Source organism: Panthera tigris, chromosome B4 (genome assembly GCF_018350195.1).
Source record: "Panthera tigris isolate Pti1 chromosome B4, P.tigris_Pti1_mat1.1, whole genome shotgun sequence".
In the NCBI taxonomy this organism is placed as follows: domain Eukaryota; kingdom Metazoa; phylum Chordata; class Mammalia; order Carnivora; family Felidae; genus Panthera; species Panthera tigris.
The window spans coordinates 43,176,811-43,192,040 of record NC_056666.1 but is presented as its reverse complement, the minus strand read 5'-3'; the positions used below and the strand labels follow the sequence as shown (position 1 = coordinate 43,192,040).

General features: G+C 37.8%; 1 protein-coding gene across 1 annotated transcript in view; it reads left to right on the top strand.

Moving 5' to 3' along the window:
- LOC102957134 (ovostatin homolog 2-like) overlaps window positions 1–15,230 on the top strand; it is a 54,202-nt gene that overhangs the window by 16,989 nt on the left and 21,983 nt on the right. Inside the window, exons 11-17 of the mRNA XM_015541277.2 lie at window positions 131–289; window positions 1,183–1,410; window positions 2,211–2,265; window positions 2,696–2,841; window positions 3,220–3,369; window positions 11,805–11,975; window positions 12,968–13,112. Coding sequence (XP_015396763.2) covers window positions 131–289; window positions 1,183–1,410; window positions 2,211–2,265; window positions 2,696–2,841; window positions 3,220–3,369; window positions 11,805–11,975; window positions 12,968–13,112 — 1,054 coding nt within the window. The remainder of the gene's footprint in view (window positions 1–130; window positions 290–1,182; window positions 1,411–2,210; window positions 2,266–2,695; window positions 2,842–3,219; window positions 3,370–11,804; window positions 11,976–12,967; window positions 13,113–15,230) is intronic.

Genomic DNA, 15,230 nt, shown 5'->3' with positions numbered 1-15,230 from the left:
TTTTCTGTCTATTGGATTTTAATAAAATTACAAATAAGCGATCACATTTATGAATAGAAAATTCTCTATAGAAATGTGATGTTTTGAGTTTTAAAAATTAATGCCTTTTTTTTTTTTTTTTTTGGCACAGCTTAAATTTTCTGGACCTGATAATGTACCAAAGGGGAACAAGCGATTGCGATTGGAGCTAAATAACAGATTTATAGGAAACTACACCACAGACGACAATGGGGAAGCTCTGTTTTCCATCGACACTTCAGATATATTCGATTCAGAGTTCAACCTGAAAGTAAGACACCAAAGAGTAGACAAGATCCCACAAAGTATTTGAGTGTTAGGAATTTTGAACATTAGGAATCTCTTAAAAGATCATTTATATTAAGAATATATTTTAGGGTCACCTGGGTGGCTCAGTCGGTTAACTGTCGACTTGGGCTCAGGTCATGATCTCGCGGTTCATGAGTTCGAGCCTCATGTCGGGCTCTGTGCTGACAGCTCAGAGCCTGGAGCCTGCTTCAGATTCTGTGTCTCCCTCTATCTCTGCCCCTCTGCCACTCGCACTCTGTCTCTCTCTCTCTCTCTCTCTCTCTCTCTCTCAAAAATAAATACAAACATTTAAAAAATTTTAAATATATATATTTTTAAAAAGTTGCAAAATTTCACGTATTTTATATGTCTCCTTGTTCATTAAATAATATGTAAGAATACTTACTCAAGAGGATGAGATAATAGCCTGGTACAATTGTTATAAAGTCTGTAACATCCAATATTTTCCTCTGAGACACCAGAAATAGTTCATGAAGATGATTTGGCCTTTTTATCCCCTTTGATTTCCATTTTTCTGCTTCTTGAACAGAATTTTAGAGTTAAACAATTCATCCACGTTCAAATATAGCTGAAAGATACAGGGTGTAAGACTATTCCCTGACTTCAGTTACAAAGTAAAAATAAACTAGCGTAGGCCTAATAAAATATACATACAACTATGGTCATGTTTTGTACGCCAAAAAAGAAGAAAGCGTAATTATTATTTTACTTCCAATAACTTGATATTTGAAACGTCAGCCACAAACTAAGATTCCTCTCTACTGTGAAGAGATAAGAAGCCTTCCATTCTGGAATAATCCCTGTCCTTAAAAGTCTTTATAGCTCTAACATCCTTTACTTCTCTTTTCCTATTAGGCCACGTATATTCGACCTAAGAACTGCTATCCTCCCAGCTGGTTAGCGCCTGAGTATGTGGATGCTCATTTCTCAGTTTCACGCTTTTACTCCCGAACCAACAGCTTCCTGAAGATTGTTCCTGAACCAAAACAGCTTAGATGCAATCAACAGAAAACTGTTACTGTGCATTACACCCTAAACAAAGAAGCATATAGGGATGATTCCAATATCAACTTTTTTTATTTGGTAAGTCTCCACTGATGGATCCTTGGGTCTTGTCTGATTGTCTGCTTAACACAGGGCGGCTTGGAACGGGGACATCAATCATGTCATTGTTCCTGAGTGTGCAGACCCCACATGGTTGTGACTACCCTTGGATCTGCTAAAAACAAACACAGAAGCAAGTAAATGAACACATAAAAACATCCAAGGCAATTTCAATTTCCCTAAGGTTGAAAAACCTGCTACTCAGAGTCTGCTCTTTTAAACATTCGGTTATAATTCACATCGAGTATCCGTGACCCTTCATGAGAGTACAACATTAGGCAGAGACAAGAGAGTAAAGGGGAAGGCTAATTTTGATAAGCAGTAAAAGGAATGAGCCCTTTTGGCTCTGTCTCCATATTTATCCATTTTGTCCTTATGAGGCAAAGGGAAAAAAAAAGTTACACTTTTCAGTTTACAAATAAGGGAACAGTGGTGGAGAAGTGACATGACTTGGCTTCCTTGAAGCGAGACAGTCTAAATAATTCAGGGCTTTGTACACTCCCTTGCCTGGTGAATTGCATATTATTTACCAAGTTTCTAGCACATAATAGACTTTCAATTCATCGTCGTCAGTTTCTGTGTTCTTTTCCAAGTGGTGCAGTTTTGCCTTTGTCCGTAGAAGTTTCTGTGTTCTTTTCCAAGTGGTGCAGAGTTTTGCATTTGTTCGTAGAAGCTACCTTATCTTTGGAACAGAATTATCATCAGACCGTCATTAGCAATTCTTCAGATTCTGTTAGATAGCGTGATGTTACACGTCGTGTTTCCTGTGTTCTGTCCAGGTGATGGTAAAAGGGGCTATCTTCCTCAGCGGACAAAAGGAAATCAGAAACAAAGGTAAACATAATACATTCTTTTTTTTTTTTTTACGAGGTACTCTGCCTTCATTTTTCTTTCCTTCTAAGAAAATGTTATAGGGATAGAGTCAAGAGCACTTAACGTTAACGATTAGTGGGTGGAAAGCAATAGTATGACCCCAGGGTATTCTTCCAAATATTGCAGAGAAAGTGATTTCAACTCCTTTCAATCGTTGCCAGGCTGTCAAGCCCATTATAGAAACGTGCTCCGCCAAACCCAAATATTGTTGCCGCCTAAATTATGCAGTCTTTTTTATCTGCCCACGTCGTTCCCACTATTTAACTTGTTTGACTTTAACACAAAGCCCAATTTGCTCCCGCTATCCATCAGCCATTCTCTTTTATCCAAGTGTAGCCAGTGAGCCAGGAAAGTTTTGGCACTAAAGTTAATGACATCTCCTACTACACAGCCTGGAATGGAAACTTCTCATTCCCGATCAACGTCAGTGCCGATCTTGCTCCTGTGGCTGTCATGCTTGTCTACACCCTTCACCCCAGTGGGGAAATTGTGGCTGACAGTGTCAGATTCCAGGTTGACAAGTGCTTTAAAAACAAGGTGATGTTTCTTCTATTTCTTTCCTGTCCTGAGAGAGAGGAGCGAAGCAGTTCTCTCCCCGCTGTCTCCTTCTTTACATGACTACTATCGCCTTTACGCAGTGATCTCACAATAAATGTCAGTATGATTAAAACAGGAGGGATGAGGGGCGCCTGGGTGGCTCAGTCGGTTGAGCGACCGACTTTGGCTCAGGTCATGATCTCACGGTCCGTGAGTTCGAGCCCCGTGTTGGGCTCTGTGCTGACAGCTTAGAGCCTGGAGCCTGCTTCGGATTCTGTGTCTCTCTCTCTCCTTGCCCCTCCCCCCCCAAAAATAAATAAAGATTGAAAAAAAATTTTTTTATAAGTATCTTACTCTCCTTTTCTTCCTCCACTTTAGGTTAGCATGAAGTTCTCTAAGGAGCAGGGGCTACCTGGCTCCAACACGGATCTCTACCTTCAAGCAGCCCCTGACTCATACTGCGCACTCCGGGCTGTGGATAAAAGTGTTCTTCTGCTGAAATCAGAACAACAGCTGTCAGCCGAAAGTGTAAGCTCTCTGATCTCCTCCTGTTCCTCGTTTTCATCTGGACTCCTTGCCTTTCAGCCGATGTGCTTTATTTGAGACGAAACAAGTTTTAGAATATCAAGTATTCTCCTCCTTTTTTCTCCCAGGGATTATACACTTTATTTTTCTTGAAACTTAGAGTTAAATCTCTGTGTTGGAGGAGATGCTTGGATACAGTCTACAGTTGTCTATTACCTATTAAGAGATCTTATATTCTCATAAGCATTTCCAGACCAGCAATTCTAGAATTTCACATCAAAATTGTTTCCATTAATAACTGTTGGCTATTTTCCCTTTTTTTTTTTCTTTTTTGGCATGAGGACATATAAATATTGAAAGGTATGATCCCATTTATAACTAATTGAATAACTAAAAATTTTTCTTATGATTAAAATTATACTTATTGTCTGAAGCTATTTGAACTGCTACAAGAAAATACCCCCAAACTAGGTAGCTTATAAACAATAGAAATATTTCTCACAGTTCTGAAGGCTGAAATTCTGACATCAGGGAGCTGGCATGGTCAGGCAAGGCCCCTCTTCTGGTTTGCAGACTCCTTGTGTCCTCACATGGTGGAAGGGACAAGGGACATCTCTCAGGCGTCTTTGATAAGGGCATTAATCTCACTCTCTACCCACTCCACCGAATCACCTCCCCAAGGCTCCACCTCCAATTCCATCACTCTGGGCATGAGGATTTCAACATACAAGTTCAGACCACAGCACCTGTGTCCTGCGGAAAATGTGCAAAATACACAAAGGCAGAAAGAAGGAAATCTTTAAAATCATTCATAATATTAACACTAAGATAATTTGTTTTAATTTCACAAAATGGGCTTTTATTATATAGATATGGACATTTCTGATGTAATTTTTTAAATCTCTTTTCTGAAGGCATATATATTTTACAAATGGGATCTCACTGAAAAACACAATTTAGTATTCTGCTTTTAACAATCTATAGTACATCCAGCTTTAAGTATAAATTATAAAAATTAATGACTTAATATACTAACAATTAATCATGACATAAGCTATACATTTTTTCCCAATGTCAAAGTTGAATACATTTAAATTTCTTATTGGGGTTGAGAAGCTTCTCTTTTTTTTTTTTAAGTTTATTTATTTTTGTCAGGGGGAGGGGCAGAGAGAGACAGAGAATCCCAAGCAGACTCCGCACTGTCAGCACAGAGCCCAATGCAGGACTTTCGAACTCAAGAACCAGGAGATCGTGACCTGAGCCGAAATCAAGAGTCGGATGCCTAATGGACTGAGCCACCCAGATACCCTGGAGCTACGAAGCTTCTAACTGACTTCAGAGTCAGAAAAGTATCAACAAATAAAGGATAAGCTTACCTATAAACATAGAAAATCTATATATACTTTTCTTCTAAGAGTTTCATGGAGCCAGAGTAAATCATCTCTACTCATTCTTCCTACAACTGGAGGTAGCAAGGTCTTAGAAAAACCACCTTGAGAGGGGTGTCTGGATGGCTCAGTCAGTTAAGCCTCCGACTTCAGCTCAGGTCATGCATGATCTGTGGCTCCTGAGTTCTAGCCCCGCATCAGGCTCTGTGCTGACAGCTTGGAGCCTGGAGCCTGCTTTGGATTCTGTCTCCCTCTCTCTCTCGGCCCCTCCTCCACTTATACTTTGTCTCTCTCTCTCTCAAAAATAAACAAACATTAAAAAAATATTAAAAAAAAAAACACCCTGAGGAAAAACCATCAAGGGTCCACCAGTAGAAAATTCCAGAAGCATTTCACCAGACCAGAAGATACAAGTGAATCAGAATATATCAGAGCCAAAGGAGGTTGCCCTTGTTTATTATCTATGGCCATATTAACAGTGTAAATCAAGCGATGTTATATAAAGGAGAACGTTCCTATTCATATTAAGTTTATAGTACTTTCAATATTATGTTATATAAGTTTAATTTTTAGTTTTAAATAATGTTAAAAGATATAAGGATTGTATAGAGAACTCTCATGTACTCTCTACCCAGATTCACCAGTTTCTAACATTTTGTCACATCTGTTTTCTCTTTCCCATTCTCTCTCCCCCCTTTCTCTCTCTCTCTCTCTCTCTCACACACACACACATATGTATATAGCATTTCAATTTTTTTTCTAAACCATTTGAGAGTGAGTAGAAAACTTCATGCTATATTATTCCTTAATATATCAGTGTTCATTTCCTAAAAGCAAGGATATTCTCCTGCATAATTACAATACAGTTATCCAATTTAGGATACTGCACATTGTTTCAGCACTTTCGATCTAATCTGCCAGCTATGTTCAAGTTTTGTCAGTTGTCCTCTATACCACACATTTTTCCTAATTTAGTGCAAGATCCAGGGCAGAATCGCATACTGCATTTGGTAGTCATGTTCCTTTAGTTTCCTTTAACCTGGAACAGAATCTTTCTTTGTCTCTAATGAATCTGACCTTTTAGAACAACGTAAGCCAAGTAGTTTTTTAAATAGGATGTTCCTCATTTTAAGTTTGTCTGATGTTTCTCATGTTTGGGCCAAGATTATGCATCTCTGTCCGGAATACAGCGTGTAAGATACTGTGTGTTTTTCAAGGTACACAAGATTCAGCCGCGCATTTGGTGATGGTAATTTTAGTCACCTGATAAAGGTGTTTCCATATATCTCCACTGGCTATTTTGTTCCTTAAACTAATGAGCAATTTGTGCTTATTAAGACTCTTTGTACATCCTGCTTCTCATCAGAATTTCCTTGGAGTTAGCATCCATTGATAGTTTTTGCCAAAACCAATATTGGTATGAGAGTTGGAACATGATTTTCTAGTTCTCCCTCTTCCTCTTTACTTATGGATGCAGGAATATTTATTTCTCAACGTTTATAATTTTGAATTAATAATTCACAATTCAGGGGTGCCTGGGTGGCTCAGTCGGTTAAGCGTCTGACTTCGGCTGAGGTCATGATCTCATGGTTCAAGAGTTGGAGCCCCACATCGGGCTCTGCGCTGAGAGCTGAGAACCTGAAGCCTGCTTCGGATTTTGTGTCTCCCTCTCTCCCTCTTCCCCTCTCCCATTCATGCTCTCTCTCTCTCTCTCTCAAAAATAAAAATAAACATCACAAAAAATTTTTAAATAATTCACAATTCATTACTATCCTTTATTTTTATGTTACAATTATCTTAAATTTTCCCAGTGGGAACATCTTCAAGTCGGTGCCCGTGTTCTTGTGACGTGCCCACATCATGGTTTTAGCAATTGCTGATTTTCTGGCGCAAGATGCTAGAGGCCCATCTTGTACTTTCTTTGCTCCAGCCTTGAAAATAACTATTTTTCCAGGGATCCTTAATTCACTAGACAATGGAATAGTACTTATTTTATTTCTCTCTTCTTAAAATTTAGTATCTATCCAGTTGATACAACATTATCTTTGCTGTGCTGGTTTGCAATACTTTTCCATAGACTGTATTTCTATTTGCAATTATATTTATTTCTGGAGTTTATATTCTATTCCACTGGTCTGCCTGTCTATTGATGGGTCAGCACCACAGTTTTAATTATGGAAGCTTTGTAGGGTGCATTAATTTTTGGGTAGAAATCAACTCCTCTTTCTCATCCCCCAGCTCTTATATTTCAGAGTTTCCTTAGCTATTTTGCCATGTTTGATTTTCTGTAGCAATTTTATCTTCAACTTGTCTAATTCCAGAAAACGTTCACTGATATTTTTTTATTGTGATTGTATGGAATTTATAAATCACATCAAGTACATCTTGATGGTGAAATGTCACATCAAGAACATGAAATGCCTTTTTCATTTGTTCAACTGTACTTTTACGTCTTTCATGAATTTTAATTTTAAATAACTTTTATGTAGTTTCTTGTTAAGCTTATCCAGAAGCAGGTTAACTTCTTTTGTTGCTATTGTGAATGAAGTTTTCTCTTCTATAATACATTCTAACTTGTTATTATTTGTGTATATGAGAGGTATTTTTTTTGCAGAATAATTTTATAATTTTGCTAAATTGCTGAAATCCTTTAGTGATTTAGTTCTAGAAGTTGTTCTCTAGGCTTTCTAGGGATACTGCCATATTACCAACAAATAGCACAGAGCCTGATGCGGGCCTTGAACTCACTGACCGCGAGATCATGACCTGAGCCAAAGTCGGACGCTTAACCGACTGAGCCACCCAGGCGCTCCCCTGATGATCTATTTTTTTTTTTCAACGTTTGTTTATTTTTGAGACAGAGAGAGACGGAGCATGAACAGGGGGGGAGGGGGGTGGCGTGCAGAGAGAGAGGGAGACACAGAATCCGAAACAGGCTGCAGGCTCCGAGCGGTCAGCACAGAGCCCGACGCGGGGCTCGAACTCACGGGCCGCGAGATCATGACCTGAGCCAAAGTCGAACATTTAACCGACTGAGCCACCCAGGCGCTCCCCTGATGATCTATTTTTAAAAAATTGTTTGCCTAATTGCAGTAGAATATTAAATTGCAGGAGGAATAGCATCCTTGCCTTGTTCTGGACTCTAGCAGAATATCCTGTGCCTGGTGCTTTGTGCATGGTAGCTTCTTAATAATTTTATTTCTTTTGTAGAAATTGGTCTGCTTAAGCATTCTCTCTCTACTGGTGTCACTTTTGGCAATTTATATTTTCCTAAGAAATTCTTTCTATATAGGCTTTCAAATTTATTTGTACTGAGAAGTGCAAAGAAATCTCATGATATTTAAAAACTCTGTGCTGTATATCAATCGTTACACCCTTCTTTTCTTTAATTTTTTCCTCTTTATGTAACTTTTATTTTGCATATTTTTAGTTTCTTCCTTTTTTTTCTCCTTATTAATATGTTAGTGGTTTACCTGTTGTGTTGATTTTTTCAACTTCAGATTTTGATTGATTAATTTGATCTAATATGGGCTTTTTGAAGTATTCTAACACATTAATTTTTGCTTGTGTCCATATAACTTCTTTATTGTTGCTTGTTTTGTTGATGTTATTTGTAACTTCTTTTACTTAGAAATTTGCATAATTTTCATTTACTTATATTTATTGGTTTAAGCGTTAAGGCCTATGAATTCTCTGATCTCTACTTTTAAAGTATCTCTTAGATTGGATCTGTAGCAATTACATCATCATTTTTCAGAAATTCTATACTATCTGCATTTAGCCTTTCCCTGAAAACTTACTTAGTGAAGCATTCTATAATGTATATGTAGACAGGCCTACCTATACGGGGATTTTCGTTTTAATTTCAAGTTATCCTGCCTCTTGATCAGTAATCTTTCTACTTTATGGAAACTACTGATTTTTTTTCTGCGTGCCCAAATGTATCAACAGATTCTGAGAATGCTTCACTTGTATTCAAAAGATGCAATCTCTTTTATCAGTTTGTTTTCTATCCGTAAGATCTAATTTGTTTCCAAGTTTTTATTTATATTCCAGATAGTTAACATACGTGCAATATTAGTTTCAGGTGTACAATATAGTGAGTCCACACTTTCCTACAACACCAGGTACTCATCATGGCAAGTGCACTCCTTAATTCCCTTCATCTATTTAACCCATCCCCCATCCACCTCCCCTCTGGTAATCGTCCGGTTGTTCTCCACAGTTAAGAGTCTGTTTCTTGGTTTCTCTCTCTCTTTTTCCCCCCTTTGCCCATTTGTTTTGCTTCTTAAGTTCCACATAAGAGTGAAATCATATGGTGTTTATCTTTCTCTGACTTATTTCGTGTAGCATAATACTCTCTAGCTCCATCCACGTCATTGCAAATGGCAAGATTCTGTTGTTATTTTTTAAATACACTTGACTTGTCTTGTACTGAGAGTAGTGTGTTAAACTACTCTGTAAAGAGTGTTTCTGTCTACCTCCCCTTGCACCTTCTGCTGTTTACACTTTGCATAAATGACTGCTGTATTATCTGGTGCACAGATATTCATTACTCTTGTCCCTTTATTGTGCAATGGGGGTTTTAGCACTACAAAGTTCCCTTTTCTATCTTATTTGATGCCTTTTGTCCTTAATTCTACTTTGTCTAATATCAAGATAATTACAACCTCTGCTTTCTTATTAATTTCATTTACCTACACTTTAGTCCTAGTATCTTGAAATATTGTATTTTATAGGTTTTTTCTAGAAGTATAGTGCTGGATTTTGCTTTAAAAAAACTTTTTAGAAAAGAATTAAGTCTATTTACTTGTATTGATATGAGTGATATCATCAACTCTATCATAACAGGCATCAACTCTATCATAACGTTTTTGTTATAATTACTGTGCAACATTTAAATTTACTTTATTTCTTTTTTTAAATGTTTATTTTGGAGAAAGAGAGTGAGCGAGGGAGGAACAGAGAGAGAGGGAAACAGAGGATCCAAAGCGGGCTCTGCGCTGAGAACAGAGAGCCGAATGAGGGGCTCGAAATCACAAACTGAACCTGAGACCATGACCTGAGTGGAAGTCGAACGCTTAACTGACTGAGCCACCCAGGCACCCCAAATTTATTTTATTTCTTTAGCTTTTTGAGTTTTTCTTTGCTCTAGATGGTTTCAAATTTGTTGCATTTAACTGAGGTTTAATTTTTATTTTAGTGATCGTCTTTGTGTTTATATCTTTTATAAAACTCTAATCTCTCTTTTTTCTTGCTTAACCTTTAAATCTAAGCAGTCATTTTTAAGTAGTGTCTTTTGACTCCTTCCTATTATCTCTACCACAGTCAATAATTTTATTGTACTTTCACCTTTTCTCTCATGTTAAAGTTGGATCTTTACTTCTTTGTCAAAACATCCTATGTTTACATTCTACTTTTCTCTTCAAACGCACCGAGTTTCGCCCATTGCCTTAGCCATCCTTTGGTTGCCCAAAGCTCTTTTATACTAGATTCCTCAGAAGGTCACCTGGGTAGAGAATTCCCTGAATTTCGCATTCACAATTCTTTCACTAAAGCTTTGTTGTGGGAAGGACAAGTTATCTATATTTTAAATTCTTGGTTCCCACTTTCTTTAAATTTCTTGAAAATGCTGCTACCCTATTGGAATTGCTTCAAATCTTCCTTTTAAGGACACTGACATAAGTCTAATTCGTGTGCCCTTGTAAATTATTTGATTTTTTTTTTTTTTTTTTTTTTTTTGCCTGAAGGGCTTGGCTTTTTCCCTTTATATTTAAAATCTAATATTTTTAGTAAAACACCTCTCAGAATCTGTTTGGGAGATGTTTTACCAGCTAGTCAGTAGACCCATGCATTGGGTAAACTCATTTTTTATTTCCAGAATTTGTCTTGAATTATAATTTTAAATATTAGTTTTTCCATTTTCCTCTTTCTAGAAAAACTCTGTAAGCAATATTGGATCTTCTTTGCCTGCTTTCCAAGTCAACTGCTTTGCCTATGACTCATTTTAATTTATTTTCCTCTCATTTTTATTCTTTTTTCTTTATTTTTATGTTGCTTTTTAAAGTTTTCTTTCCATCTATTTTTTCTTGAGCTCTGTATAATTTGGAGTTTATATCTGATATTAATTTGACTATTTCTGACTTTAATAAATTATCATTTTATTTCTTCCTAGGTCTTTCTCATTTCCTTTCTTTCTTTATTGAATTTCCAATTCATGGTGCTTTTTTTAGTACCCCCAGTGAATGTTTAAGAATATTTGATTTAGGGGTGCCTGGAGCCAGTTAAGCGTCCAACTTTGGCTCAGGTCATGATCTCACTGCTCATGGGTTCGAGCTCCATGTGGCAGGCACTCTGTTCGAGCCCCGTGTGGGCTGACAGCTCAGAGCCTGGAGCCTGTTTCAGATTCTGTGTCTCCCTCTCTCTCTGACCCTCCCCTGCTAGTGCTCTTTATCTCTCTCTGTCTCTCAAAAATAAATAAACATTAAAAAAAATTTTAAGAATATTTGATTTATATGAAATGTCTTTGGTTTTTCTTTTTTTTGGTATAGCTTTTTCTCTATTTGTTCGGTTAGTGACTTTAGCAGACAAGTTGCATCAGCTGAAATGTTTTGATTTTCATTTTCTCCTTTATCTTATAGCAGTTTGGTATGGAATTAATTTTTTCCAGTTCTTGATATGTTTGTGGACAGTGTTCATTGATAAAGAGTGCCTTTTCCAGTTATTTTAATGAAACGCTATTTGTTTAATTACAAATATTGTTGCTGATGGAAATAGGAGTGGAGAATGCTACCCTACATGCTATCCTAAATCCTGAACCGAAGCGGAAAACTTTATGAACATGACACTGACCACCTGAAACAAAATTGAAGTTTCCCTCTTCTGGAAGGATGAGTTGACAAAAAATGTTGGATTAAATATTATGACTATGCTCTTAAAATAAAGAGAAGATTATTATGGAACTAAAAAGTATTTAAAATACTTGCCAATTTTGTAAAAATAAAAGAGGAATGCTTAAAACCATTGGGAACCATGTGATTTTTCTCATAGGTGTACGATCTGCTTCCACGTGTAGAACTGTATGGTTATTTCTATCATGGCCTCAACCTTGATGATGGCAAGTTTGACTCTTGCATTCCTCAGAAGGATATATTCTACAATGGTTTGTATTATATACCTGTAAGCAACTATGGGGATGGAGACACCTATGATATTCTCAGGGTAAGATCACTTAAGACTTTAAAAATTATTTCATTTCAATTTTAACTGTAGTATTCATAATGCATATCTGTGTTTTATTAAATGTGTCGTTTTCTTCCTATTCTTGGAGACTGGTGTCAGTAATCTCTTTCAAGATGACGCAGAAACTATCTTATAAAAAGATATTAAGGGGTGCCTGGGTGGCTCAGTCAGTTAACGGTCTGACTTTGACTCAGGTCATGATTTCATGTTTCATGAGTTCGAGGCCCACGTCGGGCTCTGTGCTGACAGCTCAGAGCCTGGAGCCTGCTTCGGATTCTGTGTCTCCCTCTCTCTCTGCCCCTCCCCTGCTCATGCTCTGTCTCCCTCTGTCTCTCAAAAATAAGTAAAAGATTTTCAAAAAGGTATTAATTTTTGTTGATTTTCTCCCTCTTTTGTTAAAAATAAGTGGCAGTGAAATTATAAAACTTTGTGTTCGAAGTAATGAGCCAGTCTTCAATTTATTGCAATAAGTGTTACACAGAAATTACCAAACCAAGAAGCTGAAATATAATCCAGGCTCCATCAATTAGATCCGCTGAAGTCTCCATAAGAGGAGTCAGAAGGCATGGAAGAAAAGGGGCTAGACAGACTTTAGTTTAATCTACAAGGGACTGTGCAGTGCATGTGTATATATCTATGTGTTTGCATCTGTTTGACGTTAATTAGGGTGATGATAGTGCTTACCTCATAAGTATTTTTCCCTTTGCATTAAATGGAGAATGACTTAAAATACTTAGCAAAATCCTGGCACATACATGCTAGATAAATCATAATGCTTATCATTTTTGTTCCAAATTAAAGACTTTCCATACATCAAATAGAGCTGACTTGACTTCTAAAATCCCACACCCTTGCTGGCAGAGAAAACTTCTATCATCTGTTTATCATTATAATATATAGTTGGTAGGCCTTTTTTTAGGTCTTGCATGAAAGAAACGCACAGCTTTCTTTTGTTGTTTGTTTCTTTGAAGGCTATGGGTCTGAAAGTCTTTACCAACCTTCATTACTGGAAACCGGAAGTATGTTCAACGGAGGGAAGGATGCCATTCCTCAGGCCATTGCATCTAGACGCAGAAGGATATGGGCCAATATACAGTGCCCCACCTAGAATTGCATGTGGGTATCACCTCACGCCAGTCAGAGTGGCTAAAATGAACAAATCAGGAGACTATAGATGCTGCGAGGATGTGGAGAAACGGGATCTCTCTTGCACTGTTGGTGGGAATGCCAACTGGTGCAGCCGCTCTGGAAAACAGTGTGGAGGTTCCTCAAAAAATTAAAAATAGATCTACCCTATGACCCAGCAATAACACTGCTAGGAATTTACCCAAGGGATTCGGGAGTGCTAATGCATAGGGGCACTTGTACCCCAATGTTTATAGCAGCACTTTCAACAATAGCCAAATTATGGAAAGAGCCTAAATGTCCATCAGCTGATGAATGGATAAAGAAATTGTGGTTTATATACACAATGGAATACTACATGGTGATGAGAAAGAATGAAATATGGCCTTTTGTAGCAACATGGATGGAACTGGAGAGTATTATGCTAAGTGAAACAAGTCATACAGAGAAAGACAGATACCATATGTTTTCACTCATATGTGGATCCTGAGAAACAACAGAAGACCGTGGGGGAGGGGAAGGGGAAAAAAAAAGTTAGACTTGCATGTGGGTAATCTAGAATTTTATGTCTTAGAGATGGCTAAAAGAGTTTGTGGAACTGGGTGTATTTGTGATAAAACTATAAAAATTGGGATTTATATGTGAATTAGGCCATGTTTTTGACTACAACTAGACATCCTGCAGGACAAGGCAGACTAGAAATGGTTTTTGGGTTTTGGTTTGGGTTTTTTTGTTGTTGTTGTTCAAAGGAAGAATTACCTTCGGATGTACAAGGAAGTTTATTTTTATCGGTAGAACACAGAATCAGAAGTGTTTAAGAGCAGGCAATGTGTCGTGATGCGGGAGGGACAATCATTGTAAGTGAGTGTGATACAGGAGAAGGTGTCCTGATGGGGCCCTTATACCTGTATTACGTGTAAACCACAATCCACAGGGTTCAAGACAGAAGGCATTTTGATTCCCAGGTAGCCAAAAAGCTGGCATCAGAGACATGAGTTCAAATAGTAGTCCGTTTTCTATTGAAAGGGCTGTAAACACAAAAATCAGCCATCATCTTAGGCGAATGAGGTAATGAGACAGATGTTCAAAACAGGAATGTAGTCGGGAAAGCAAATGAAACAAGATCATCGGAATGGGACTAAAATCAAAGCTGAATTCCAGATCTGAAAATACGTGAATGACACCCACAAATCCCCCTACACAATATCGAGTGAGTCCAGTAGTCGAAGTGGGGCTGATCCTGAAGATGAGTACCAGAAACTACTGGAGAAAAATGAAAGCCCTAACAACTTCATGCAAGGGTGGATTCAGCAGGTACTCAAGAGACCCTAGAAGTGTAGAGTTTAAAACCGCTTCGAAGTCCTAGTCAAGAGGTTGAAGCTCTGTACTTTTTTTTCTGCTACTCGATGACACTACATTCAGTAATCTTTATCAGACACATTTAAACTGCTTAGTATCTTTCAGTGAAATATACTGAACCCCAAAGTCATTCCCTGTAATGTCCTCCTTCTTCAGTTATTCATTTGTTAACTCACTCAACAAACATTTATTGAGGCCAGGTACGGAGTTACGCATCGTAAAGGCAGTGGCTTCATCTCGGCTTTTCTGGAACTTTTAGTCTCACAGGGAAGCATGACAAGTGAAGCAGGAACACCAAAAGCCTGGAAAGAGTGCACGGAATGGGAAGAATATAAACAGGAGACATAAATTCCTCCAGGGCCTGTTAAATCCTTGGCATTTATGCCAAGACCTGAAAGATGAATGATTGTACATCGCAAAGGAGTTAGAAAACGCATTCCAAGCAGTGAGGGAAGCACTATGCAAGACCAGCGAAGAAAACAAAAGTGTTTCAGGGTGGCAGAAGGATGGCTCAAAAGCAAGAGTAAAGATAGGCCAAGCAAGAGGGATAGACAGCTCAGGAAGACCTTGTAGGGCATTGAAAGCGCTTACAATTCATTTCAGTGAAATAATACACGATTGACAAGTTTTCCGCCATCTAATATGTGTTTTTAAAAGATATCTCTGGCTGCTCTATGGAAAAGGGGATTGGGATTTGGGCTGCTTGTATGAAATATTCTAAATGCTAGTAATTAAACTGAGAGACGGCAG